A 27,502-nucleotide genomic window follows, 5' to 3' on the forward strand; every position below is an offset into this window, starting at 1 on the left:
GGAGATGGAACGCGGAAGGGTGCCGACTTGGGATTCTGCGGAGATTCCTATACCCTCCAACGCTGCACGACGCGGTTCCGTCGGACGCCGTCTTGGCTGCTTTCGCCGCTCGTCTCCTCCTACGCTGTCATCTCTCTCTCTCTCTCTCTCTCTCTCTCTCTCTCTCGGCTTAACTCATCGGCTACGGCTAGGACTGCTACGTTTCTTTTTTCGTCATATTAGTACTTGGTCAAGGCCTGGGAGCCTTGCTGCAAGCGTAAAACAAACTCTTTTCCTTTTAATTTGTACGATTTTAGAGCATTCATTACATCGTAGAGTTAAACCATGGCTGCTAATAAAATGAACATTCACCCATTGCAAGTTACGCACCAACCATATCTCGTAAGGGTACATCGATTTTTTATTTTTCGTTTTTTACTTCGATTGATGTGATATCTGCCCACAAGAAAATTATTTGTTAGTCATGGTCTCAAGATCCACCAAATTTTGTATAAAATTTATATTACCGCTAAAAATCCGACCCGATGGACGAGTCATCCTCCTTGATTGTATTGTAGGAGCATAACATGTCATTGGAGCTATTCTGTAACTATAGAAAATGATTGAAAAATCATTGGAATGTGTCCAATTAGAAATATTTCAATGCTTAAAGCAGACAGAGCTCCGAGAATAAATATGAGATATGAAAGAGAGATAAAAGTATAAGGGTATGATATTCAGATTTCTTTTTGTGCTTTCAGGATCCCTCTATATCTGATATTTATAGAGGAGAGGATGTGAATCGTGTGATTTGGATCGCACAATTCGCGATGAGCAGTTAAGCTCTTTCCATATCTGTTGATCGGGCTAGTTAAGATATTTCTTTGTAGATGCACTATGAACGGGCGCTTTTGTTATTTGCTGTCCGGTTACGATATTCCTTTTCGGTCACGTTGAGATTGCGTCAAGCTGTTACCAATCACGCTGATTGTTCGGAGATTTGAAATTTTGCTAAACGAGTATCATCGCCTGATTGGTGGGCTGAGCTGTTAGGCGAGATTTTAGGCGTGATGAATTCGATCCACATCAATTTACAATGTCTTAACTTGTAGAGACTGCAAGCACCATGAAATATATGCGTTGTTCTAAGTCTTGGCAACACTTTAATCATTGCATCACCAAAGGTCATTTATTTAAAATCTCATGCTACATCCGCAGCCTACTAGGAGAGTGTGACTCCTACCAGGCTCCGCATATTTACAGGGAGGCAAACTGTATCGTTGACTGAGTTGCTTCTTTTGCTGCTTATCACTCTAGAGGATTTATTTGAATGGACCACAAGTCTGCGCCAGAGCCCGTGTATAAACTTTTGTTTTCTGACCTTTTAGGCCGCATGCACACACATAGGGTGTGAGCCGCCATTGTACCCAAAAAAAGGAAAAGAAATATATGTGCTAGGATGGTGAAGCTCCCATTTTTATCAATCCTGAATTCAACGATACGTGGTGTTCATTTAAAAGGAATAGTGAGAGTTACAGTCATTTGTGCAACTTCTTTGCATTAGTTATGGCATGAGCTATTATTAATAAATTCCGAAGAATCTTATTATAGTTATAATCTGCTTATGCTTCACCATAGACTTAAAGATTTATGAAAAGCATCTGATGATAATTTTTATAATCTTAACGTCCATCATGAATCCCACTTAAACCCATTAAAACTCCTGGGCACGAGTTATTTCTACAAAATTCAGAAGAATTTTATCATAGTTATAATATGCTTGCGCTTCAAGACCAGACTTTAAGAGTAATGAAAGCATAGGATGGTAATCTTTATAATCTCAACATCGGTCACGAATCCCACTTAACCCTATTAAAACTCCTTTGCTGCACAACAAAACTATAGCATTGCCAGTATATTTGTCGTAGTTAATAGTCATAGAGCCAATAGATTAAAATAACCTTACCTTCTTATAATTGCCATGGGAAACTATCAAGATGGTAAATCAAATACATATGTATATCTATAATAACATGTTTAGTTTTTCAATATTAATATCTTATCATTATGGAGTAGCATATTAAGGCTTTTCTCTTACTATACGTAAAGCATTATCTCGTTATATGGTAACATAAATTATTTATAGCTTGTTGAAGATGCTAATCAACATAAATTATTTCTGTTCTTGGTTTAGTGCCGGAGGGCTATGCATTGGTTAAATCCTAAAACTTATTTTTTGAAATATATATATATATATATATATATATATATATATTTGGTACAAATATATATGTATGTATGTATGTATATTATTTTCATAGCCAACCAATAGCATGCCAATGGACTGCAATGATGTTTGCTGTTCTAACTAGAACAGGGCTTTATCTTGCCCTTGGCCTGGTGGAGCCCAAGCCGATCCGAGCCAAGCTATATAAGCCGTTGTTTTCCGCTGGCCAAGTCCACACCGCCCTCCTGCCAGTCCAACGGCTACCATGCCAGCTCATCATGCAAATAAACCCCCAAGAAATGGTAAAAAAAAGACTATCATCCTTATAAATAAAAACCGACCGTTGGAGTACTCCAAGCACGGAGAAACCTGAGGAAGAGAACAGAGAAGAAGAGCAGCAAAACCCGTAAAATTCTCATCCAAATGCCTTCTCCGGCCAATTCGATCGCCGGCGCTGGTCCCATCGGCTGCTGCGTCTTCCTCCGCTGGCCATCCTCTTCGTCGCGGCTCGGCTACCGCGCTCTCCCGCCGGTCGATGGCTACAACGGGGAGGAGGATTCAACGGTGAGGGTGGTAGTGGGGAAGGAGAGGAGGGTGTTCCTGGTGGACCCTTTCGTTCTAGACATGGCCCCCTTCCGGATTCTGCTGGAGATGGTGAGGAAAGAGAGGAAGGGGAGGGAGTCGAAGAGGAAAGATTCGATCTTTGTCGACATCGACGCCATTCTCTTCGAGCACATGCTGTGGTTGGTCTACAATGACTGCTCCTCCTCCTCTGCATCCATGCTCCAGCTCAACTTGAAGGAGATCATAGAGTTCTATTCCCAGGATAATTGATGAGGTTAAGAGGTTCTCTAAAAGTGTTATCTTTTAGCCTTTAATCTGATTTTATTAAGCAGTGTTGTTCTTTTGGGTGATAAGGGCTCATGGTTGTTTAATTCTTATTGCCATGAGGATGTACATTTAAAGGGTGAACAGAGGTTCTGTTTTCTAGTCAGTAAATAGATAAATAAGTTGCGAAATTGATGTAATTATTGTTTCTTCAAAATATCCCTCTCTCTTTGGTCAGTTAAAAAGAAAAGAAAAGAAAAGAAAAGCCAACGGTCTATTCGGAAATTGGAATCTGGATTATAGTCCGCATAATTATAATTGAAGATGTTATGCTTTAATCCATATCTTCTTTCTTGGATTAGATGGCAGATATCGCTGATTTTCTCATGTTTTTTTGGTAATTATAAGCAGAAGGGATGATTCTATTACATCATTTTAGTTGGATTCTCGGTTTAAATTTGATTGACATCTATCAGTTGAATGAAGATTCACATTTTAAGGAAAAAAACAAATTTAAGAATTTATATCCTTGATTAGAACCAATATTTTCATCTTTCGATGATAGATTATCAATCATTCTCTCATTTTTATTTGGTAAAATTGGAAGGGAAAGTGCCTATATTATTTCCTGGTAATTATGTAATTGTAATAATAATTGCTATTTGAAGTCCCAATATGATCTACAGTTATATATTCTTTGATCCCAATTTGCTTCATGTAAGCATATTGATGTCATCATTTAGACAAAAGAGTAAGATAAATCTAACATCCTGCTTTCATTAGGCAAAAAAAAAAACATAGTATATATGCATCTAAATCTACTTTGTTATTGCTGCCAACCTGTCTCATAACTAAGTTTGATTAGATCGAAGTTTTTGTGAACTAATATTATCTAACACATGTTCATAATGAATTCATGAGTACAAATATTTTACAATGATATCAATAAAACTATCTTCTGATACTCTGAAAGTAATTAGCAGTAATGTATTCTTGAGGCATCAAGCTCTCTCTCTCTCTCTCTCTCTCTCTCTCTCTCTCTCTCTCTCTCTCTCCCTCCTTCTCTAGGAGAAAGGAGGCATCAAGATCTGTTATCATATAGGTGGTTGAAAGATCCATACCAAACTACAAAATTCTAAACACGCATTATTCATATGAATGCATAGATGGATGTATTTATTAACCAAAAATTAGGTTATTAATTTAGCCTAATTAGAAATTCCACACAAAACAAGAGTGGGATCCATATTTGCTAACTATTTTGGCTGCATTCTTGCAGAATGATACCTAGATTTTTTTCCTGAGCAAAATATAGAGGACCTAGAGTTGCCTACATAGAGGGATACCTTGTTGCTGTCCTATTATTAAGATTCTAACAGAGCTCGATCTCAAACTTAGGTTCTTTATGAAAAGTTGTGTGCTTACCAACCTAAAGAAGCCAAGTTGCAGACGACACCGTCAAAAAACTTCATTGAGTCCTAATCTTCAAAATTTTGATAAGTGTAGGTGCTTCTATCACGAATAAAATAAGGCCTCTCACCCTTCAACTTGTATTGGAAGTCCAAAACCCACACCATTTGGCGACACTGAGAAGGCAGGCCAATTACCAAAGTAGTTTTCAGAGATTGACTTACAAAGCTTGAAAGTGACCATTCAGAAATTTCAACTTCAGTACATACATCAAGGAGGGTGCCAAATAGTTGAGTTAATGCCATATCGTTTGGATATCTATCGATGACTTAAGTTTGATCTTGCCATCACTCAGAAATTTTGATATAGCTTGATGGTGCCAATTAGTTGAGTTGATTTCATTTGGCTTGTGTGCATGAGAAAAAGAGAGAGAGAGAGAGAGAGAGAGAAGAAGTGGTGACCATTCAGAATTTTTGACATAGCTACATCCAGAAAGGTGCCAACTAGTTGAGTTGATATTAAGTTTCATCATGGCGAGTCTCAAAGGCAAAAGAAGTATTTGGATCAGATATCGATGACTTGAGTTTGATCTTGCCATCACTCAGATTTTGTCCAGACTTCCTCCCATCCTTCTGTGGATGAGAGAGAGAAGAGGAAGATCGCATCAATATTGCAAAAGCAAAACCATACCCTGATTGAGTTGGCAGGGTTGTTGAATTAATTTCGAACTTAAGGCTGGACTGAAACGGGAGGTGATTGTGCTTGCGACAAACTCTCAAGGTGCCTTAAAATGCTGTTTAGAGCATTAGCACTGTGTATCTCGACTTGCAATACCTCTTACTGCACAAAGAAATTTACAGTTTTAACACTTGCAAACTCTTTCAGGATTCAAACTCGGTCGCAACATCAGCCTACTTCAAGAAAGTGAACTTGTGCTGAAGTTCACCTCTGATTCTTCAATTCCTATTGGACTGTGTTTAAGTTAAATATGGTAGATCAGTCTTAACTGGCCAAATAGTGCAGCGATACCTTTCTTTTCTTTTTTTTCTTTTTTTTTTTTTGATACACCGGCTCCTCACACCACACGCATATAAGTACAATCAAAAAAATAAAAAAAAAAAAGCTGACCCAGCAAGGAGAAAACATCCATCTGGTTCATCCAAAAAAAATCTCTCAAGTGATGTGCCGCGTAGAAGACCATCCAATCAACAGCTATATACAGCGATGCCTTCGGAGACTACATGTAGGATTTTGTGTTGTACATTCAGACGCTCCAATGGTGGTAGTCGTTTGTTCAAATAATAATAATAATAAAAGAAATGTGCCAAAATAAGATAAAAAACATCAGCTTATCTGTTTCCATAATCTGTCAAACATATTAGTGGCAGCTTCCAGATTCCATACATGACCTGCCAGATATTAACAAAACTCAAAATCTACATAACCAAAAATAAAAAGTAAAGATTTAAGAAGCTGATGCACTCTCCAAGGAGCAGCAGAAAAGGACTATAGTTGACTATCAAATTACACAGCCAAAGAAACAAGCAATACATTTCGATGGAAACATCTCCATCTTCTCTTAGATTCATTAGCCTTGCAAACTGATGATAATTGTCTTGCTTGTTTGATCTTCGGAGCAGTGCCACAACTGGCATTATAGACAAAGACCTACATATCGATGTGAAGGCTTAAAACTAGTCTTTCAATGGTCTTGCCTCCAACCCCCCTTCCTGGCGGGCGACCAAGGCGTAGGGCATGCGAGTGCCCAATATGTTGTCCCAAATAGAAAAGAAAGGCTGAGAGTAATTATACTTTGTGCCTTGAAGCTGATGGTGGATGTCATGGTAGGCAGTGTTGTTCTGGAAGAAAATGTGAAAGATATTACCAGGCAGCCAGAGGCCGCAGTGATCATCAATAGTCTTTATCACCGCAAAGCAGAAGAAAAAAACAGATGTTCGTGCCGTCATCCCAGAGATCAGGAATGACATGGCCCCACCCAAGGTGTCCAGAAGGAGACCCTCCAATGGATGGTTGTAGAGGGCTCCAATTGCATAAGGAACTACCAAACGGTGATGTTGGGAGTGAATATGGCGGTAAAGGAACTTGTTCTGATGCATGTATCGGTGCACAAAATATTGCCATGTGTCCATCACTAGCATTGCCACAAAGATCTGGATCAGTTGAACTAATATGGATGGCTGAATTGGAGTCCCTGTTGAACTTGAAGTTACCTGAAATAAGAAATGGAAAAAGAATTATATAAACGCAATACAAAGGTCATATCAGCATCTGTTGCTGGCAATTTCTTCTAAAAATCTTAATGCTGGTGCCTAACGCAAGAAAAGAGCAAAAAAGCAGGCATGCCAATCATATAATCTTGAAACTCTATGTTGAAAAATACCACTTTCTTAAAGTTTGACTTCATTAACAGTGAAGGATGCAACTACGACACTCTTTGGATGCAAGAGAGAGGAGAAAATTGAGGAGAGAAAAGAAGAGGAGAAAATAAACACTTGTTTGGATGCATGAGAGAGAGAGAGAGAGAGAGAGAGAGAGGAAATTTATTTGAACTGTCCAGTTTAGGGGCAAAGGCGGAATAAAAAAAACCAATTTTGAGCATCTGGTTTCTTTTCTCTCTGAATCTCTCCACTTAGGGGTAAAAGAAATTTGTGGCTTTGGGAGAAATAACTTCTCTCTGTTTCTCTTCTTTTTCTCTCCACTTTTGTGGCTTTGCGAGAAATAACTTTTCTCTATTTTTCTTCTTTTCTCTCTGCTTCTTCCCTTATTTTTCTAATCAAACAAGAGAAAATTTGATCTCTCCTCATTTTCTCCTCTCCATTTCTCTCAATCCAAACATGTTGTACATGTTTCAAAATTCTCATGCTTGGAGAACCACATACCCAAGGAGCATCACCTAAATTGTGACTTCTACAGCCCAACAGGTCCATTGGTCCAAATTTGAGCACTTCTGTCACGCGTCACTTGATTTTGTCTTCTGTGAGATCTACCATGCTTTTTTAACTCAAGGCTGATCATATGCTACAACCGCTGTACATGACTATCATTGGAGATGATACTTTGCATCAAAGGGCAATTGTCATGACACACCTATTTACTAATGATGAATCTCTATTTAAAATGTGCTTCCTCCAAACATTACCATAACAATCTTGTCTTCTCATCACCTTACAGTGTGCATGTCATTCACTTGTTCTCAAATTCTGAGCTTTGTCACGAGAATCTTCTTTGTTCATTCCCCAACACCTTTGGAGATCGTTACTTGCCTACTCTTCAGTACACCCTCTTCACAAACCCCACAGACTTGAACCTAAGCATAATGAAGTAAAATCCTACAAAAAAGAGCTCATATGTGTTTAGGAAATCTATCCTCAATAAATAGCTTTTTATTATTTCCTTCTCTGCAATTGCAATGGCAGGTAAAGCTTCACTTGCACCACATTCATCATCAAGTTCCTCAAATAATGAAGAAATACCCAAAAAAGTTACCTTTTATCTAAGCTTCGTATGCTTAATATGACGTTGCAAACAACCCAACATCTGGGGGACATGGCAGGTGGTTCTGATCCCTCTAGAGTTGAAGATTTCTTACTCATTACTTTCTAGTGAGAAAATCTTCATTGACAAAAACTTCTATACCCTATATTTATTTTAATGTAGTACCAAAGCCCATTCTTCATCCATTCTACACAATAAACTCATTTAACTGGCAAAATTACTTTTCTCCTACATATGGCTGCCACAAAAATGTTTTCCCATATCTGAGGGTAAGAGAAACGTGGGCTATTGTGCAAAGGCCCTAATGTTTATTTCACTCTTTGCAACATATGCACCCTGCATTTCATACATGGAACAGAATGTACACCCAAAGATCAGTTGTCAGAAACAAGTATCAAAACTCCCACAGTATGTACAACGACAGACCAATCATAAAATGCAAGTTATAATAGGATAGCATTGTAACATACCAAATGTTTAGGACAGTAAAATTAACTATAACCATCATGTGTTGTCCCAACTATTTAATTCAGCTCTGTAACTCCAACAAGCATTCCTAACAAGGTCCAGGGGTTAAGGCATCATACTTTATGGGGCCATGCCTTCCAGTACATACCATGGTGAAGAGGTATGAGTATGGTAGAGTTAGGTACCTTGTAGCATTTATGTTGATCCATGACAGTGCATACTGGTACCTCATGCATGGGAACAGACTATTTACTTTCCTATGTACCGTCACAGGGTGTCAAGGCACCAGGCACATTCACTGCACAGCAAGGAGCATTATGGTACCATTCCATATTACCATGCCACCCCATGACAAGCATGGGCTGGGTCCACCAATCTGTATCGTTACCCCCAAACATGGCACAGATCTATTTTCTTTGCTATGTGCCTTGACATAGTAACACATATTCAGGCACATGAAAAGCACGATATATTTCAACATGCTGTACAGGTCATGCTAGTCCATGATGAATACATCACACAGTAGTAAAATCCTTGATTAAGGGCTACCTTTCGTGTGTCATTTCAAGCTTTGCAAATTCATTCCCAACAGCTTCCGTCCATGTTTAGTTAGGTATTTCTCTATTCTTTCCTGACTTTCAATAATATATGCTTTAATTGTTTTGAATGATGAGGAAGTCCTTGTCAAATACATACAAACACTAATTCAAGACCGAGTGTAGGACTCCAGTCTCACTAAAACTTGGATATGAATCATTTTGCAGTCTAAATCAACAAATATGAATATCAAGTGATGCTCTCAGGCACTCGATACACAATCCCTTCTTTGAGGCATAAATTCTTATGCATGTGCATATGGTTGCACACGTACAGTGTAGATGATAACAAAGTGACGAGATCATGCTTCTATGTTCAATGAAATAATGGGTGAAAATAATTTCCAATGAAGGAAATATACATATAAATGTGCAGGCCAACAACATGTAAAAATTGAAAATAGCAACACTTTCTTAAAATATTGGGAGTGGAACCTTTTGGTCCAAAAAATAGACCACAACAGAATCTATACTCTATCAAAAATCAAGTCCTAAGTTGTCAACACCTGCACAATTCCTCCTCTTTTTGTCTCTATCTCCCTCCCCTCCCCCCCTCCCTCCCTATTCCCCCCGCCCCAATCCGAAAAAGTAAAAAGAAAAACCTCCACCCTAATCCAAACAAAGTAAAAAGAAAAACCTGCCACAACCCATGGGGCATGAAATTTAAGACTTTTTGTCCATCTTTGTTAAGGTTGATATCAAACTATCCAAATTGCTCCCTCAACTAGCATGAGAAGATCAAATGCAAAAACGTGTCATCATCATAAACTCCACATAACATCATCAATAAGATAAGCCATTGCATTCTGATCACACAACATGTGTTGTCAACATTGTGGTCCTCTTGATGATTTATCAGGGTCTAGAGTCTTCTGAGCACTAAATAATCCCCAACTCTGATTCTGATGCTAGCAGTGTGTTATATTGGTGGCAATCCAAGACTGAAAACAAAATAATGTTAGGTGATTGAACCCTTAACACGCGTGTATGTATGGTTATGTTTGCACACAAACTTCTCAATATTGCCACTGTTTGGGTTGTGACTTCCCCAAGCGGCAATCTCTAGCCTGCTTAATGTAGTTGCACTATGAAGTGATAAATGTATTCTTGTTTGAGAGATGAACTCCCCTATCTTTTTATCACTATAGATCATGGTTGGCTTGGGGATACTGCAGAAAGAACCCTGTTTATTATATTTTTATTCTATTTTATGACTCCAAATAACACTTTCTGCTCTGGAATAAAGTCGGGGGAGGGACATAACAAGGTTTCAAAGAAACTTGTTAGCCATTTATTCCTCTTAACACAGATAAAAGTATTCTCAAACTAAACAAGGCCTTAAACATATTATGAGGAGAAATAATAACGGAGAGTGTATACAACATAATTGGGGCATAGTCAGAATGCCTTTAATCTATTACTAACAGAAAAACTTCCAATGGCATCCATGTACTTGAAGTAGACCTGGACATTGGTTCAGTTGGGATAGGTTTGAGCTGGGCCTAACATCAATATCAAGAGCCAACATGCTATTTGTAGCATGGCCCAGCCTAATCTTTGACAAAGAGCCTTTAGCTGGAGGCTGATCCACTGGATAAAATTGAGGCCCAGGGCAAACCCAGCCTAACCTGATGAACATAGGGACAATTTAATCCCCTTTCATGACTGCATTTTAGTGGGGGAGGGGGGAGGGAGGTGATGGCAGTGATGAAGTGACGGTGGCTATCATGAACAAGGATGTTGACAATGAGTAGTTGGCAAGGAGCCAGGAAGAGGGAGAAAAAGAGGGGTAAAGCAAACCTGATCCAGTATTTTGTCTTCCAGTTGTGCTGGATTTGGGAGAGAGGAAGAAAGAGAAAGAAGTGTAGGGGGTGGAGGCATGGAAGTGGGGCAATGGAAATGGGATGGTAGAAAGAGTTTTATCAAAAGAATAGAGTTGGGGATTTTTTATTTGGATTTCAAGAAAGAAAAGGAAAGGTTTGAATTAAGATTGAAGTGGGTAAATATTTAATATATTAATTGATGTATATAGTTTACTAGATAAGTACTCTAATGTTTTTAAAATTTCAAGTTGGGTCAAGCAAGGTTAATACAGCTTTTAGCCAGCCTGGACCCAGCCTAAAATCAGGCTTGACCTAATTTACAGAGGTTCAATTTGATGTTAGATGCTCTGCATAAAACCAAGCAACATGTGCATTTCACTATGCCCATAGCAATATACAAAAATCAGATCAACATTCCTATAGCTCAAAAAATACAGCACGGACCTTCCAACACTATAAGAAACCCAAAATTACATGGCAATGCTATTTTAAAGTATAGAGAAAAACTGAGGCGCAAACTAACCGAGCTAAGGCAATTAATGAATTTCTCAAGTTTAGTTGAACTTGGATATAGCTTGAATCTAGCTCGAGCCTATCCCGAGCTTAAGTAAGATGCTCCAGGTTGCTTTGCCTATATATTTTGTAAAGTTTTCAAGTTTGTCCTCAAGCCTTAGTGATTTCTTTATGTAGTCTCATCCAGCTTCTATTCTATGCTAGACTCTAGCACTTCTAACTTTAGTAGTAAGATTAGTAATCATAAGGCTAAGGCCAACTCCAAAACTAACTCAATTTTTCATCATAGTTCAATGATTTTAAATGTCCTACCATTTACATTTAAAGAGTTCTGGAGCAATTTCTTGAGGTACTATGTTACTGCAGTTGAACCTAACTGTCCTCAAGCCAAATCCAACAGAGCTTAGTGTTGGTAACTAATTGAGCTTAAAAGTTAAAACTTAAGTTTAAGCTTGGATTATTTAATTATTCAATGAGTTCAAACAAGCTTCTCAAGAAGCCAAGCTCAAGCTATTCATAAACAGCGTAGTTAGTTTGCAGCTTTTAGGACTAGTTGGCTAACTATGAGTACCATATATTGGACCATTATTGACTAGCATTGCCTTCATAATTCTTAAAAAGCCACAAAGCCCCACATATCAACAAAGACCTGGAACAAGAAATTCAACATATAGATTTATATCTTACTAACACTATGTTGTATCTATGTCTAGGAAAAGATTTTGTTAAATAGTAGAATATCATGGTGAAACACTATCACCTCACAAACCATGTGAATACCATTTATGTTTGTTTTAGTGTCTACAATATAAAAACGTTGGCAAGCCTAGCATACCATACTAAGAGAGAATTTTGCATAAGAAGAACGCACAATGCATCAGAGACAAAGTCCTACAAGAGGAAGGAGGAAACCGAAGATTGATATAAGAATATAGACTATCTCCTATGCACAAGCAATCTCAAAACTCCAAATAAGCTAGAATGGTCTTCATGCTGTTTGCATGGGAAAAGGAGAAACACTCGAACAAATCATGCTAAAAGTAAAAAATGGTTGTCATTGCATCTCATATCAGGTAGCCTAAGCAACACCATTGAGATCAGGCTTCAAGATATAAGTCTGTCTAAAACCATTTGTAAATTAATCACACTTAAGGCAACAAATTTTTTTTATGAACATTCAAGGTTAATCCTCGAAAAGACAAGTAGAACTGCTCAATCTAAAGTCTAAGCATGTTTCCTAAGCCAATTCATGTCAAGTGATCCATAATGCTAAAATAAAGCAAAGGACAAAAGAACAAATATGGAAGTTTCAGTCACCACTTCAATTATGGTTTTCAACTAGATTTACAAGTAGGTCACCTAAGGTAGAGGACAGAATATTCTTCTAATCTACCCACCAATTCATATTGTAAAAATGAGCAAACATGAAAGAGCATCCAGCCGTGCACACTATTATTACATTTTTGCTTGGCAAAATTATTTGCAAGATTAGCAGACCATTATCAAGTAGTATCAAGTGATACAGGCGCAAGCTCATAAACATATTGAAGAATTAACTAAGAAATACACCAAAACAAAATGCAAGTTTTAATTATTCTAACTAGAAAGCAAGAAAAATGGAACAAAGGAAATTTTAATGGTGGTCTAAACCAAAATCAGCATGCTTCAACTTAACAAGCATGTATTATGAGGCCAGCAGAGGTTGCCCACAAACTAATACAGGATCAACAGAAAACAGACTTCAAGCTACTAGAAAATCAACATCATGAGGTTTTAAGAGAAAAAACACTATAATATTGCATAATAGTGATTGAGAGAAAAATAGACCTATAGAGAAATCTTATTCAATTACTGTAAATAAGCAGCCAAAGTGGTTATCTTTATAGGTTATTGAGGTCTTCCTTACTTCTAGAAAGACCCCTCACTCCTAGAATCCACAGGCATGGCTGAGAGAATTGAGCTACCCCAAGCCCAAGCCCAAGCCTAGCCAAAAATGGTTGATCTAGGTCTTTATATAATAACACAAGTTAGATTAAGCCCATCTTCTGATCAAGAAGGCAAGGCTTAAGCCCAATATGGGCTTGCACAAGAGGAAAGAGAAAAGGAGAGAGAAAGGTTGGGTTGTAGGCATAGTAGGTTTTCTGAAGGCTAGGAAGAATGGAACTTGAGCATAGGTGCCTCACATAGTAGTTATAATGGGCGAGCGTAAGTAAAAACATGGCCAGCGTAGTTGCTGAAGATGGGCAGGCTTTGGGATCAAGAAGTGTAAGTATAGTGGCTGGAGATGAGTATTGTGGTAGGTTTGCAGATTAAGTTTCAACATACAATAATATGAAGGAAGTGGCTTAAGAGGTGTGGGCCTTAAGTGTGGGCATTGTGAATGGGACAACTAGAGAGTGGTGGAGTGATAGGGCTGCAAAGATGTGATAGAAGGGTGAGAGGGTGAAGGAAGCGAAGAGGAGAGGAGGATTGGGTAGGGAGATGGGAAGAGATGAGAAGACAGGGGTAGAAGAGAAGAGGGGAGGATAAGCATGATATGGATTAGGAAGAAGAGGGGATTGACTAGGTCAGGGCTAGTTACAGGTTAGGGTAATATTATAATGCTATATAATTTTATAAATACTTGATGATATAATGAAATCTAGGCTTTAAGCTAGGGTGGGGCCAAATCACACTATGCTTGAGCTTGGTATGAAGCCCTTTTTTTGTTGCCCAAGCCAAGTCCATTAGCAGCTTTACTCACAAAAGAGTCTTAAGAGAATGCCTAAAAAATAGAGATTACTAAATGAAAGGACATAAAAATTAACTTCACACCTACATTCCTACATTAGTGAAAAACTTATAATCTTTGACACTTCTGACCAAGGTTCTCAATCTTGATACTGGACTGCATATCGATAGAAAACTGGTGTGGTATAGTACTGTATCAACCAGTACACTAAAAAATATATTTTTATTTTCAAGTTTTAATAATTTTTACTTAGTTTTGATTGAAAAATAGGATTTTGTGAATTCATTTTTGATGTTTAAATATAATATTGTTTGATTTTTTGTGTTACATACCCTTGCAATCTCTCCCTCTCTTTCTCCTATCTTTATCCTCTCTTAACTTGAAACAGAAGAAGAAAAGGGTGTTGGATCTCTTTCTCCCCAAATTATTGAGGTCCCAAAATATGTTTAGGGCCCTTATTGAGCCGAACCACTTAGACCCGAGCGGTTCCAAACAGTTCGGCCCGGTAGGACCAGTTCGCACTAGTTTAGGCAAAATCCTATACTAAGATGACAAACCGCCTTGATTCATGGTACGATATCGACTATACCGGGTGGTTTGATGTGATAGTGCATTCTGTACTTCTGATAACTCTTTGATGTATATATTTTCTTTGTTTCAACTTTGTTTTGCATTTTATCATTGAAAAGCTTGCTTGTATACACTAGTCTCAGCTTCTGACTCATCACGTACTTATTGAGGAAGTTATACTAGAGTCGTTGCTTTTGGTTGACTAAATGTGGTCTTTGGTATCGCTTGTCTTCAATTACCATTCTTGCTTGCCGTGTTAGATGTGTAGTTTGCTAGAATTGGATCATAAGATATTTTGACCCAAAAATCAAAAACTAAAGTAACTTAAGACTAATGCTAACTGCCTGACTTGTTATGTGTCAAACCCAAATCCTTTTCGAACATGATAACTAATGCATCTAGGCTAACTTCGGTCTAACGAACTAACTGGCCATCACCAAAGAAGCATCCATAGCTCCAAGGTGACATAAAAATGATAGGGTGGATGATGCAGCGCCAAAAAATAGTCATCTGAGCTTTTTGACAGTTTACAATCCACTCTCTCATTCTGGCATCAGCACATGTTAGCCTCCAAGTGGAACATTACATGATGTCATATTGATGAACAGTATGGAAGCTGGACTGACCAATTCTATATTGCACAACATGCACCCTAACATCCATGAGTAAACTAGATATGTCAATGTCAGGTTTTAAATGCCATAGGCTTATGTTCTTTCAGGAACCTTTGCATGACACAAGTATCAAGGTCACATTGAACACGGATCTATACAATGATAATGATAACAGCTATAGATTACTTGTCTTACCTGGCTCATCTCTTTCTAGACCCAATAGTTTCATCATAATCTTGATATAAAACTTTGGCAAAGCACAAATCTTTGTGGTTCTCCATAATTTTTTTTCAAGGCGATCATGTCACAAATAGAACCAATAATCAAGCAGCCATTCTATTGAAATGAAACAATTATTTAACTACATTAACTTGCCAATATACACAGATACTTTCCTCAAGTACAACTTGTGGGACATATGACTCAAATTTGTTTTTCAAAACCAAAAGAAAAATAAATGTGGATGCCATGCTCATTTCTATGAGAAGAATGCCTTGAAGAACTCTGCACCTGTCAACCTTTTCTCATATCGTTTGCATCCACAAATTCTAACTTTGTACCTATTCTATGTAAAACAAAGCCAAATTTTTCTCCAACCTATGGTTAAACACTTAGAAGCCATATTATTTAGAAGCCAATTTCACAAATAACTGCTTTTCCAAGTCAATTCCTTAAGTATAAGCAAGCTGCTATTCACATTTAACAGAGGCAAGATAGAAATGTGGCGCTGCTTCAAAACTTAAAATTCAAAAAGAAGGAAGTTCTCAATTCTCACCAGGAAAAGAACTTGCGCAACAGTGGCTTGAACAAGCTGCTGAAGTAGAACACCCTTAACCACCGACGACAAGGGCACCAAGTTCTTCTGCTCTTCTTCTTTTCTAGTGTGCAATCGGTAACGATACAATGGGGGCAACAGCTGATACATGCCAGCGTAGAGCCAATAAACAACAATGGGGGCAAACGTGCCCATCAGCTCATCACTGACATAGCCTTCCCACAGAACCATCCTACCAAGAAACAAAGCACCCAAAGGAATGCTTACAAGAAGAGATTAGTAGCCCATCAAGCAAAAGGAAGGATTTTGATTCAAAACAACGACACAGTGAAAAAAAGATCGCTTTTTTTCCCACAAGAAATCAAAATCCTCGCTCTATCTCGTACTCTCGTTACAGATCTAAAAACTAAGGCAGACTCGGGTTCTATTGGGCGTTTTGGAAGAAGAATACACAGCTAACGAACAGAGCACGGGGGAGAACTTGGAAAGATCGAAAACAACTCGGGAATCCAGTGGGGGCATTAGAAATCGGCAGAAAGATCGAACCTTCGAGGGTTTTGAAGATAAAAATTGGTGCTCGCGATTATGATCTCAAGATTCTATCAAGATACAGGGTTCCGGGATCAAAATCAGAAGTTTGGAACGGCTTTGAGTCAAGAGGAATAAATCCGAACAAAACCCTTCAGATACCTCATTAGGGTTGCGGATGTGGAAGAGATTGGAGGAGATATTTTTTAGGATCGGGGTACACGGATGACCACAAAGGCTATGCGCTATTTCCCTTTGCCCTGTTCTCTTCTTTTTCCAGATGGAGGAATTTATTTAGAGTCGTCTCCGTCTTGGAGACTTGGACAGGTATACCTTTCTTTGGACTTCCCTTCTGGAACTAGTTTTTGGGAGAAAGCTCCACGTTTGTGAATGGTATGTTGATATTTTATATCTGGACTCCACGGTGACCAGGCGTGACTTGTTGGGCTTGACCTGCAAGGATCCCACTTTCTTTGGAGTCATATGCTTTTAGATTTTTTTTCTTTTTTTTTGGGGGGGGGGGGGGGGGGGGGGCGGGGGGATTAAAGGACACACAGGTTAATCTGGCGCGAGTGCAACCAACTAAGTTTTTAGACCCTCTTTAGAGTCATCAGTGAGATTATGACTCTTTTCCAATGTCTTTTGCGAGTATAATTCTCTCATTCTAGACATTGGGCACCATGCCCTTCGGGTTAAAAACTTTGTAAATTATATACACATGCATGAAATGAGCCAAAAGTCTCAAAACTGCTATTATTGTAGACTTTGCAGCCAATAATAGTGTCAATGAGGGATTCCTATCTGCAAAGGATTGTAGGATCTTGGTTTCGGATGTGTACATGCATGGTAAGAAGTACCGATCATCGATTCTCTAGTTTGGGATTGAATTCGAGAGGTCTAGTCCAAGATACAAACATGTATCTACTAGAATTCTAGTGCATTTTTCTGATATATCATGTAGGTCCTATCCAATCACTGGCTGTCATTTGGGGTCTCCGATTTGCAAGAGAAAGTTTGTGTTTATGTAGCATCTCTTTTGTTGCTTTGGTAGTTTATACACAGCTGCATCATATAGGTTGCTTCAATGAGTACAGTTGAGTAATATGAACTTGGTGTATAAGTTAGACCTCCTTTTATTATTATTATTTGGTAGGTATAAATTAGGCCACCTTTGCTACCCTATTGTTTTGTCTGAAATTCACCATTGCTAACGGTGAACTTGGTTGGATTTGGATGATTGTGGCTGAAGGATCTGGCCATCGGAAGTTCATGTGTTCAGTTCGACCTGGTTAAATCATGAAGCTGCATGATTAGGATTATAAACTTACATTCAGTCCATGATCTAAGTAGAAGTGATTGAATTAAAATCAAGTATCAATAAATTTGGGTCCGTTTGATATTGCTTTTGTTTTCAAAAATCTAAGAAGAAAATTCAGCTAGATTGAGCAAATATGTATAATAAAACCCTTTTGTTCTTTAAATTGTTTGTAAAACTTTCAAACTAAAAGGAAAGAAGGGCAGAAGTTTTAGGCAAATGGTAGTTTCAGCATCAATCCCTATACTGAAGTCTACTAATTTATAGGGAAATAAAAACACAAAAATAACAACAATGCTAAACAGGCTTTTGTCTTTCCTTAGCTGCAACTAATCAAGAACCCCCGCATGACCCATCCAAGGTTATCTGATTGTAAGTAGCTAATCGAACTATTAAACATGTGGGAAGAAGATTCATTCTTCATATGATCTTCAACCTCTCCAATCCCTCCCTTTCCATTGCTTCTGTAGTCTTTCCAACTTAGCTGTTTCGATCTCTCCCCAACCAACAAAATAACGGACCTCTTCTTCCTCGTTTTTCTCCATGATCCAGTGGTCTGAGCAAAAATTGTCTGTAACTCGGAGAGCTCATTCATTCACCCAGATCCTTGTTGCATGGATATAGAGTCTGTCTTAACTGCCCTCATGGCCTATTTTGTGATAAAAGTGGGTGGGAGATTCATGGTTATGGTCATAGTGAGCAGCATCTTCTCATTTATTTGAAAGAAAAAAAAGAAAGCATAAGCTTACATGACATACAAATAATCAACATGCCAGAGCAATGAAGCAAATGCAATGGCCTGTTGTTCTGAATTATTCTATTACACCCAAATCACAATTACAGTGACAATTTAAAGTAACACATGCATACCAGAACCAAATACAAACACAACAAGCCTCACAATGGATGAGAGAGTTTTAAGGCTTTTCAGCTCAGAAGCTCAGTCAGAGCCCATTGCATCAAGGCACCAAATTTGAGTCTCCCCAGCAGATGCAAGTATAGACAGAAACAACAAACTCACAGCAGCTAGCTAGACACTTCAATTACAATGAACACTCCAAAACATACAAAGGACGCATGATACTATTAATCTATTCTCCTTTCTTCCTTCCCAATACATACTTCAAAGGATCGATCCACATGAGCAGAGTTCACACCAGCCCACCATCCACAGCATTCTTGAAGCTTCCTCTAAGCAGAGACATCAGGTTCCCACCATGCACCCTTCCCTCGGGGATCATAAGCCTAGAGCTCTTTGTCAGGCTTCCCACAGTCATTGATGCTGATGAAGAAGATGGGGACTTCATAGAGACGGGAACCAGCACCTGCGGAGGAATAAGAAGCTGTTGCTGTCCATCCACCGGTGACTCGGTGCAATCCGAAACAGAACTTGCCCCTGAAGTGGAGTATGAAGTGGAGTAATCCTTGTCCGTGCTGCTTCCTGCCATTGCGGACAAGGACACAATCCCTTGGAAGAGGCCTGGTCCGATCATGCTCCCACTCTTCACAGCCTCGCTCTCCTGTCGTGCCTTCATGCTACCATGAGCTGCGCACAGCCTGCACCTTCCCCTCGCAAACTTGTCGCACCCTAAGCCCCATGTGCACCGCTTCCCTCCACCATGTGCCTTGCAGAAATCTGTGCTCCCCTGTGCGCTCTTCCCGCACTCCTCAAAGTGGCACCGCTTTCCACCGCCATGCCTCACACAGTGATCAGTACGGCCACGGGCACTTTTGGTGCATCCGAGCATTGTGCACCGCTTCCCGCCTCCATGGGCCACGCAGAAATTAGTCCCTCCATGGACGCTCTTTGGGCAGACCCCGCCACTTTCGAAGAGGCACCTTTTTCCTCCACCGTGCCCTTTGCACAGGGGTGTGCTCCCCTCGGCCCCTTTGGTGCATCCCTCAAAGGTGCACCGTTTCCCCCCACCATGGGCCTTGCAATACTTGGTGCTCCCCTGTGCACCCTTTCCGCAACTGGGGAATTGGCATCGACGGCCCCCTCCATGAGAGATGCAGAGCCCCGCCTGGCCCTCGGCACTTCGGCTGCATCCCTCTACGGCGCACCTCTTCCCGCCACCATGCCTGATGCACAGCCCTGATTTCCCACGGGCTGCTTTACTGCACCCTAGATGACCACACCGTCGCCCTCCTCCATGGGCAATGCAGAATTCCGTCTTTCCCTCGGCGCTTTTGGTGCATCCGAGCATCTGGCATCGCCTCCCTCCTCCATGGGCCTTGCAAAAAGCTGTCCGGCTCTCAGCGCCTTTGTTGCACCCAGGTTTTTGGCAGCGTTGCCCACCTCCATGGGTTATGCAGAGCCGGGAAGCTCCCCTAGCACCTTTCGAACACCCGTCGAACATGCATTTCTTAAGATGATGACAAGTCCTCCGACCAAAAGGAGGGCAGCCAGAGGCAACATCCACCGAAGAATCAGCTGCAGCTATAGGCTCAGGACTGACTTGAAGCTCATGTTGAAGATGGTGATAATGATGACTAGCATTTACATCGCTTCCAAGGTCTAATAGATTACGGGTCTCTGGCAAACCTTCAGTGCAGCCTGCATCATCCAGCCCTGGAGCAAAAAGGAGAGCAGGCATGTGCCCCCCTGAATTTCTGTTGGCTGAAGTTGAATTCTCATCAACAACAGGAATCAGCAAATGCTTTTTAATGAGAGGTGACTGATTTTGGGGATAACAAAGATTTGGACTGCCATCCACCTTGGCCATCGGTTCCGCATGCCCCCTCGAGAGCCCAAGTTCTAACATTTCAGAATCTGATTCAGACCCCCAGTTTTGGCTTGTAAAAGTAGCAGATTCTTTAGTTTTACTAACTCCAGCTGCGCTATAACCTGAAAAACAGGCAGTTGGAGTTGGACCCAATCCGAGGACCAACCGACAGCCATCATCTTGTGCAGAAAGATCATTGTTGTTCAGAGGATATACTGTTTTATTAGTCTTGCTGGTGTCATAGTCCGAGCAGCTCAGATGCAATGCAATGTCTCCGAAACCATCGGTATTGCCATGCGTTGAGTTATGTGCTGATCCTGTGACTGTAGAACTCATCAGAGGTCTCTTTCCAAGTGACAGAAGATTTGTCATCATAAAATCCATTCTATGTCCAAAATAAGAGGCAACAGATGCAATAAAGGTTTGGAAGGACTTGGCAGCAGTAAGAGGGCTTGACGGCAGATGAGGTCCGCTAAATCTTTCTAGTGCTTCTTTCTTAAGCCTTTGTCGTTTAAAACAATGGAGTAAGTGAAATGGAAATACGCATGGAATGTTAAATTGCAACCTCCACTGCTAACAAAGCCTGATGTGTCTGCCCTGTCCATGTCTGCCGTTTTGATGACAAATTAACTTTGGACAAAATGTGATCGGTTTCTGCAGATATCTGATTATGTTTTGAGGATAAAAGCCTTGGAGAATAACTGATAAGGCTGCAAAGTGAGAAAGGTTTCCACGAAGCAGCACACTGGTTGGAGAGTCCTCAAACTTCATTACTCTGCAATGAAGAAAAAGTAATCCAACAGAATAACCTTGAAAAACAAATTTAATAGAATATTGTTTAATAGGCACAAGCAAGCTCACCATATCTAGGTAGCAAAATTGTCATCAATTCAGGCAATTTAAATCTGCACATGAGATTAGTTATTTAATTCCACAGGACAAAAGAAAAAAAATCACCAAGAAGATGATTTATTGAAATCAAGTTTCAAATATGACGATAATTTAATTTAGGATTTTGTGCTTGTAAAACACATTGCGGTTGCACAAAAGGATTGGCTTTGACAGCACTCTGCACCCTACAAAAGAACAACCAAACGAATGCAGAATCATATAAACAAAGAGACGATTCGTTATCTGATGCTGGTATCAAAGGTTCAGCTCCAATAACCAGGGCATGCATGATTGATGACCCAATCTGACAAATGAAAGGTGTTTAAACAAGCACAAAATAAACGACTATAACCACAAACAAACAATTTTTTTCCAGATTTTGGGGTCCAGTATGAGTCTTCCTTGAAGTATATTCCTGATAAATAGATCACCAGCCGTCAGTTCTCCTTTTAAAAAATCCTCTCATATAACTTCATTCCCTAGATTTAGATTTTCCTTCAAAGCTCTTCTCTTACTGACAAAGAAAAGGAAAAATCAGACCTCCTATCCTGATGAAGCTACTTTTTATTCATTAGACAAAGCCTACGGCATAATTATCATATCTCCAGCAAATAACTTGCTGCAACCACATATTCCTCCTGATACTCAGTTCTCACCATAACCTTTCAAAATTTACCACAGCCACCTCATTGTTATACGATCTTATGTACTTTGACCCTTCTTATTAACCAATATACAGATCCAAATAGATTGCGCAAAAGGTTCTACCCAGGAACCAAAACTTGACATGGTTGAGATACCACAACGCTGGCTAGTACATTGCGAATCTTATTTGAGTGCACCAGTCCTCATCATAATCATAGCAAGTAGGCCTCGTTTTAACCGTCTGTGTTCAAAAATATGAATAATACTTAACCTATCATCTTTGTTGGGTTTATTTTTGGCTCAAAAAATATTTAATTAAATTAGAAAAAGGAAATCGAGAAATTCTAAACAAATAGCACAACATGTTAAAAATGCATGAACGATTTATTTTCTATGGCATGCAACATATATGAAATCTTTCTTAAACACATTCTAGCTTATTGTTTACTAAAGCTTAAGAAATTGTACATGTTGAAGACGACATATGCATGATAACGAATAATTTTTAAAAAAACAAAAATTGTAAAATATTATTCAATGCTCGATCATAATCAACATGCTTGTTTGCTATGCTAAGTGAATTTCTAGAAATTTAAAGATACATTTAGCGAAACTTCATGCATCTGGAAATGTGTTTTTACATATGAATAATAAGAAAATAGCATGCCTCCATGGACCCAAGAATTTACCCAAATGGTTTTAAGTTTCATGTTAGAGGGCGGGCCTTGGCACAACAATTCAAAATTGCTCAATTGTGACCTAGGTGTCACTAGTTCAAATCATGGAAACAGCCTCTCTGCACTGAGAGGCAAGGCTGCGTAAATCTGACGCTCCTCAGATACCCTTTTTTTATGAGTTTTATGTTAAATATCACTTCTCTTTTTTCCTTCCATCCCTTTTTTCCTCTCTTCTTTTCTTTCTTTTGTAGTTTTATTATTGAAATAAGAGAGAAAAACACAATCTGTGTGATTTGAAACTTAGGTTTACCTACCCAGCAACCAGCTCAAGGCCCCAGAACAAGTTAAATCAGACCAAATCAAGTCAATGGGCCAATCTGATTCACCAGTATATTTTGAACAGTACTGTGCTTCTGAAATAGACCATCATAGCCATAAAGAACAAGCTTTATTCAAGCTATTAAGGAATGGCAATTGCACAAAATGCAGGCATATAATCATCATCGATATAATATTCAAAAGCATAATCAGATGAAAAAAGAGCTCTTCTGCAATTCATTCATGAGGGGCCAGATCAAACCACCAGGAGTAAGTCTGTCATTAGTCACATCTGAACTGTAATGCCTTGTCCCAACTACATTGGTTCGGCAACTGCATCAAGAAATATTGAGTAAATCATATCTTACATCATATGATAAAACATAACCATATGAATCAAGTTAATTTCCAATGCAAATACAGGGGCCATATCCAGTCGCCAAGTCAAGCTTAATTCACCATCAAATTTGGAAAGTAGTACGATCATTCTTAGATGCAAATTGACAGAGCACTACCATAAGAAACCATCACAGGCAAATCTTACTCAAAGAAGCTCCTCTCCATTTTATCAAGTTACTCATATATGTTAGATATGTGAGATTTCTTAGGCTATATCTGCATTTTTTTTCATTATAGAGCAAAGCCAGAATAATTGTTTCTGTGGGGTATTTGTTGATCATCATTTTGGTCTTAGGCCAGTTGATTCCAGTTGTTGGCAAAATATATATATTCTGGTCAAGATCAAGTGACTTATAGACCATTTTAGTTTGAACATAATTTTCACATACTAATCTATCACCGTCCAATCAGTTATCACAATTTCCATAAACTGCAACACCTCTTCCTGAATATTAACTGTAAGTTCATCTTAACAGGTGCAAAGAAATATGAACTATTAGAATATTAGTATAAGGTCATCATAAGAATCACTTGACTCAGCACTACTATTGCTAGCACTAGTAATATTTTCTTAACGGTTTATCCACTGGCCTGCCATTATTCCTTGATGTCCTCCAACTTACCCTCTTTTGTATGCTGCTGCATCCTTATTGTTTCTAAATCCATTTTCACTACTTCCATGAAGACGATTTTAGGCGTCCCTTCCCCTGCACCTGTTCTACACCAATTAAGCATTTTACTGCTAAGGCTTTCTTAACTCGTCATGTATCATCTAAGTTTGGTTCTCCACCATTTCATTTTCAATCATGTGCCTCTTATTCTTAAAATAATGCATCAATCATTTATCCTATTCTTGTTGGTTTTATTATATATCCACATCAATGTTCCTACCATGTGACACTCATCTACATGTCCGAGAACTCTTTTTTGATAAAGATTTTGATCCACATAAATTTGTAAAGTCCATTTCTATAATTTCAATCAAAACAAAAGATTTTAATTACCAAAGATCCCGGAGGCCCATCCCCTTCATCCAGTTTCTGTTAGTTCAATAAGATACACAATCTTCTATCATGCCATTCTCCTAGCTCTGATCTATTATTATCATGAAAATAATCACTAAAGAGTATATCTTAAGACTCAACGTTAGTGAACACCATCTTTTGATTCTTATTCCCAGTAAAACTGCATTTTCACACAGTCCACCACAGTTCTGCAGATTTCAAACTCTTCCACTCCAAAATTTTCCTCCATGATACTTATTTAAGCATTCAATCAAATACTTATATCAGCAACTAGGGTGGTATCACTTATAAGTAACATGCAGTTAGAATCTCATTGTGCATATCAGTGATAAAAGTTACAGCGCAAGGAGATTACATATTAACATTGACCTTGGTATAGAAAACTCACCTATGAAACCTCACTATCTCACTTGTCACACAATAGACCCTTTATGAAACTTTTGATGACAAGCACATCATCTAATTCACAATGAAAGAGATCTGAAACATGCGATTTTTTATGGACCCAGTAGTTCATTGTATGAAAATGTTTGTAATCAATCTTTTTGATGTAGAGTTGTAAAAATAATATATAAAACTAAACATCACATCATAGATAAGGATAAAGGTTAAGCCAAGTAGAACATATTTTTCTTTATATGGTTTTTTCCATTAAAAGATTCATTTGTTTTAAGTATCTGCAGCAAAAAAATTATTGTCACTTTGCTTAACTGTTCAACCAGGAAAAAGGCAATCAATCAACTTTATTCAAAATATCATTGCAATTGAAACTCAATGCAAGATACAGTTCTAATTGAAGTAGAAGATTCAGATTGCTTCATTTGTTACTGTATACAATTTTAATGTAATTTACCAGGTTAAAATGTGGAGAAAGAAAATGCTTGTTATAACTTACAGATGTTTTCAAAATTTAAATATCAACACCAAAAATATAAAAGTGCATATGCCTTGCATCCCACCACATGGATATAGATGCCAATACTAATTCTTCATAATATCCAAGAAGAGGTGGATAGAAAATAAAAAAGGAAATTTGTTGAATTAATATTTACAAGCAAAAATATAAGCTTTTATGTATACCATGTGAACCTACAGGAAATTAAGATTTGATAAAGCTTCTTATATTTGCCCATAACATTCTGAAGTTGCTAGCAAGACATACACACATGCACACCATGTAAAAGAAGAAGATCTCAGACAACCACATTTTTTCTCTTGCTTTTTCTTTTAACACATGAGAAATTAGACAGATCTAATTAGCATATACATGAAAGCCTAGCAGGCAAATTAAAAGTACTAAAATTTTTTGACAATCAATCACAATCACTTAAATACTCTGAGATTTGAGGTATAAAACATTCAACCACACAGCACAACTCAAATAAAAGGCAACAAATATATCATGATCGCCTCGAAAGAACAGAAGGAGAAGTATTCTTTTTAAACAAGAAAGGCAGATTTTTAAGCATTTAATACCCATGTAATCAAGCAGATTTAAGCATGTCTAGTCCATTCAAAACCTTTAAAATCATCGCCCAACAAAAGGTGTTCTATCAGAACCCCTTTCTACCATCACAAACCATATGGTCGGTACTTTAAAATTCTTCGTTTGAAGAGATAAAGTAACAAAAAAAAAAGAAAAAGAAAAAAGATTTTTTTTCTTTCAGAAGAAGATCTTAGAAGTCTCGCAAAAAAAAATTCCATCGCTCGGAATAAGCCAATCCCTGACAGTGAACCAAAGCCGCAGAGATACATATCACCGTTCTAAAACATTAAAAAGAAAATTCAAAGTGAAAGAAATAAACACGAATCAAACAAAAACACCGGATTTCCACCATCAACACAGCTCCAGAAACACTCAACAATCTCCCAAATAGATAAATCCAACAGAAGATGCAACATTCAGAGCATTCGATCACAAATCCTAGCATTAATTATAGGAAGACTAGTATAAAATAAGAAAAGAAACAAACTTGAACGAAATAGGCCGGGAAACCCTAGCACCAAAACACAGCGCTACTCTCCACCATCGAACAAGAGTTCCACGAAAAAATTAACACGCAGGGAGACGAGAAGAGAGACGGAGAAAGAGAGTACCTCTGAGACCTTGATGAGATAGAGAGTAGAGACGGCGAAAAATCTCGACTTTCCCATGGAGATCAGAACTGAGAAGACACGAGCCCGCGATTTATAACGGCGACAGGGATCTAAAACCAGAGAGAGGGAGAGAGGAGACGCGGGGTGGTGGATGGAGAAAAACGACGAAATTTCTTTGAAATAAAAAAAATGCTGTTGGATTCTTAGGATGGTGGAGGGATGACGGCGGGTGCTGAGCTGGCAGACGTCACCTGCGGCATCCGGCGATCTGTGACGCGATGCGCCGTTATATTCCAAGCCTAAATGCGACGGGGCCCACAGCGGAGTTTGACGGACGGATGCCGTTGCGTCCGTCAGCCTCCGTGTCGCGATATCGGGCGGCGCCTGGCGGCCGTTAGCCTCGCCGGTAGTTGGATCTTTCTGCCGCTGAGCGTCGCCTGTATGACGCCCAGGTAGCCTTAAGGGAAGAGAGAGAGAGAGAGCAGACAGCTGTTACCATATCAGAGCCAGTGTCTTGTTTCTCTAAACTCGGTGCCCAATAAATTACGTTTGTTTTTATTGCCCAAAAGAAACAAGTCAAACGTTAGATGTTTCGATTCCTGGTGAGAGTTGGGAGCCGTTTAAGCAGACCTTTGACATGTCCGACTAAACTTGCAAGCTCGCTTAGTCATTCTAAAAGATGATTCGGCCATAATTATTAATTGAATCTAAAAATATCCAAGAGTACGGATGATGTCCACCCTCTGCTTCGTTATATCTGAACTATGATAAGAAATAGAATGGTCTTTCTGATCAAGCGTGAAGCTAATGGAGCTGCGGATTGCATGGCCG

At 38.9% G+C, this 27,502-nt stretch overlaps 3 protein-coding genes across 10 annotated transcripts; 1 reads left to right on the forward strand and 2 right to left on the reverse strand.

Annotated features, from left to right (window-relative positions):
* The first annotated feature begins 2,432 nt into the window (after window positions 1–2,432).
* Window positions 2,433–3,251, forward strand: LOC103722704 (auxin-responsive protein SAUR77). The gene has a single exon (XM_008813354.6). It carries the CDS (start codon window positions 2,630–2,632, stop codon window positions 3,038–3,040), a length of 411 nt encoding a protein of 136 aa, XP_008811576.1. The 5' UTR covers window positions 2,433–2,629; the 3' UTR covers window positions 3,041–3,251.
* A 2,523-nt stretch (window positions 3,252–5,774) lies between these two features.
* On the reverse strand, window positions 5,775–16,986 carry LOC103722705 (very-long-chain aldehyde decarbonylase GL1-9-like). Its single transcript, XM_008813355.6, has 2 exons — window positions 16,051–16,986; window positions 5,775–6,675 (listed from the first exon to the last, which is right to left on the reverse strand). Exons 1-2 carry the CDS (start codon window positions 16,279–16,281, stop codon window positions 6,139–6,141), a joined length of 768 nt encoding a protein of 255 aa, XP_008811577.2. The 5' UTR covers window positions 16,282–16,986; the 3' UTR covers window positions 5,775–6,138.
* A 1,662-nt stretch (window positions 16,987–18,648) lies between these two features.
* LOC103722706 (uncharacterized) lies at window positions 18,649–27,201 on the reverse strand. 8 transcript variants are annotated; one of them, XM_089930717.1, is made up of 4 exons: window positions 26,672–26,950; window positions 23,416–23,483; window positions 21,481–21,524; window positions 18,649–21,394 (listed from the first exon to the last, which is right to left on the reverse strand). In XM_089930717.1, exon 4 carries the CDS (start codon window positions 21,001–21,003, stop codon window positions 19,045–19,047), a length of 1,959 nt encoding a protein of 652 aa, XP_089786843.1. In that variant the 5' UTR covers window positions 21,004–21,394; window positions 21,481–21,524; window positions 23,416–23,483; window positions 26,672–26,950; the 3' UTR covers window positions 18,649–19,044. The 8 variants fall into 8 exon arrangements, with proteins under 8 accessions (XP_089786843.1, XP_089786844.1, XP_089786842.1 ...); XM_089930718.1 differs by having other exon boundaries at window positions 23,413–23,483; XM_089930716.1 differs by having other exon boundaries at window positions 23,147–23,483.
* Between the last annotated feature and the right edge of the window lie 301 nt (window positions 27,202–27,502).

This window comes from Phoenix dactylifera, chromosome 5 (assembly GCF_051530095.1).
Source record: "Phoenix dactylifera cultivar Ajwa chromosome 5, Ajwa_hap1_PhDact_Kaust_v1.1, whole genome shotgun sequence".
NCBI classification, from domain to species: domain Eukaryota; kingdom Viridiplantae; phylum Streptophyta; class Magnoliopsida; order Arecales; family Arecaceae; genus Phoenix; species Phoenix dactylifera.

Excerpts from the sequence above, each read along its gene's own strand:
- LOC103722704 (XM_008813354.6), top strand. The coding sequence starts at position 2,630 with ATGCCTTCTCCGGCCAATTCGATCGCCGGCGCTGGTCCCATCGGCTGC.
- LOC103722705 (XM_008813355.6), bottom strand. The coding sequence starts at position 16,281 with ATGGTTCTGTGGGAAGGCTATGTCAGTGATGAGCTGATGGGCACGTTT. Across the intron at positions 6,676-16,050 it reads TTGCGCAAGTTCTTTTCCTG|GTAACTTCAAGTTCAACAGG; the intron begins GTGAGAATTGAG and ends TTCTTATTTCAG.
- LOC103722706 (XM_008813357.6), bottom strand. The coding sequence starts at position 21,003 with ATGGATTTTATGATGACAAATCTTCTGTCACTTGGAAAGAGACCTCTG.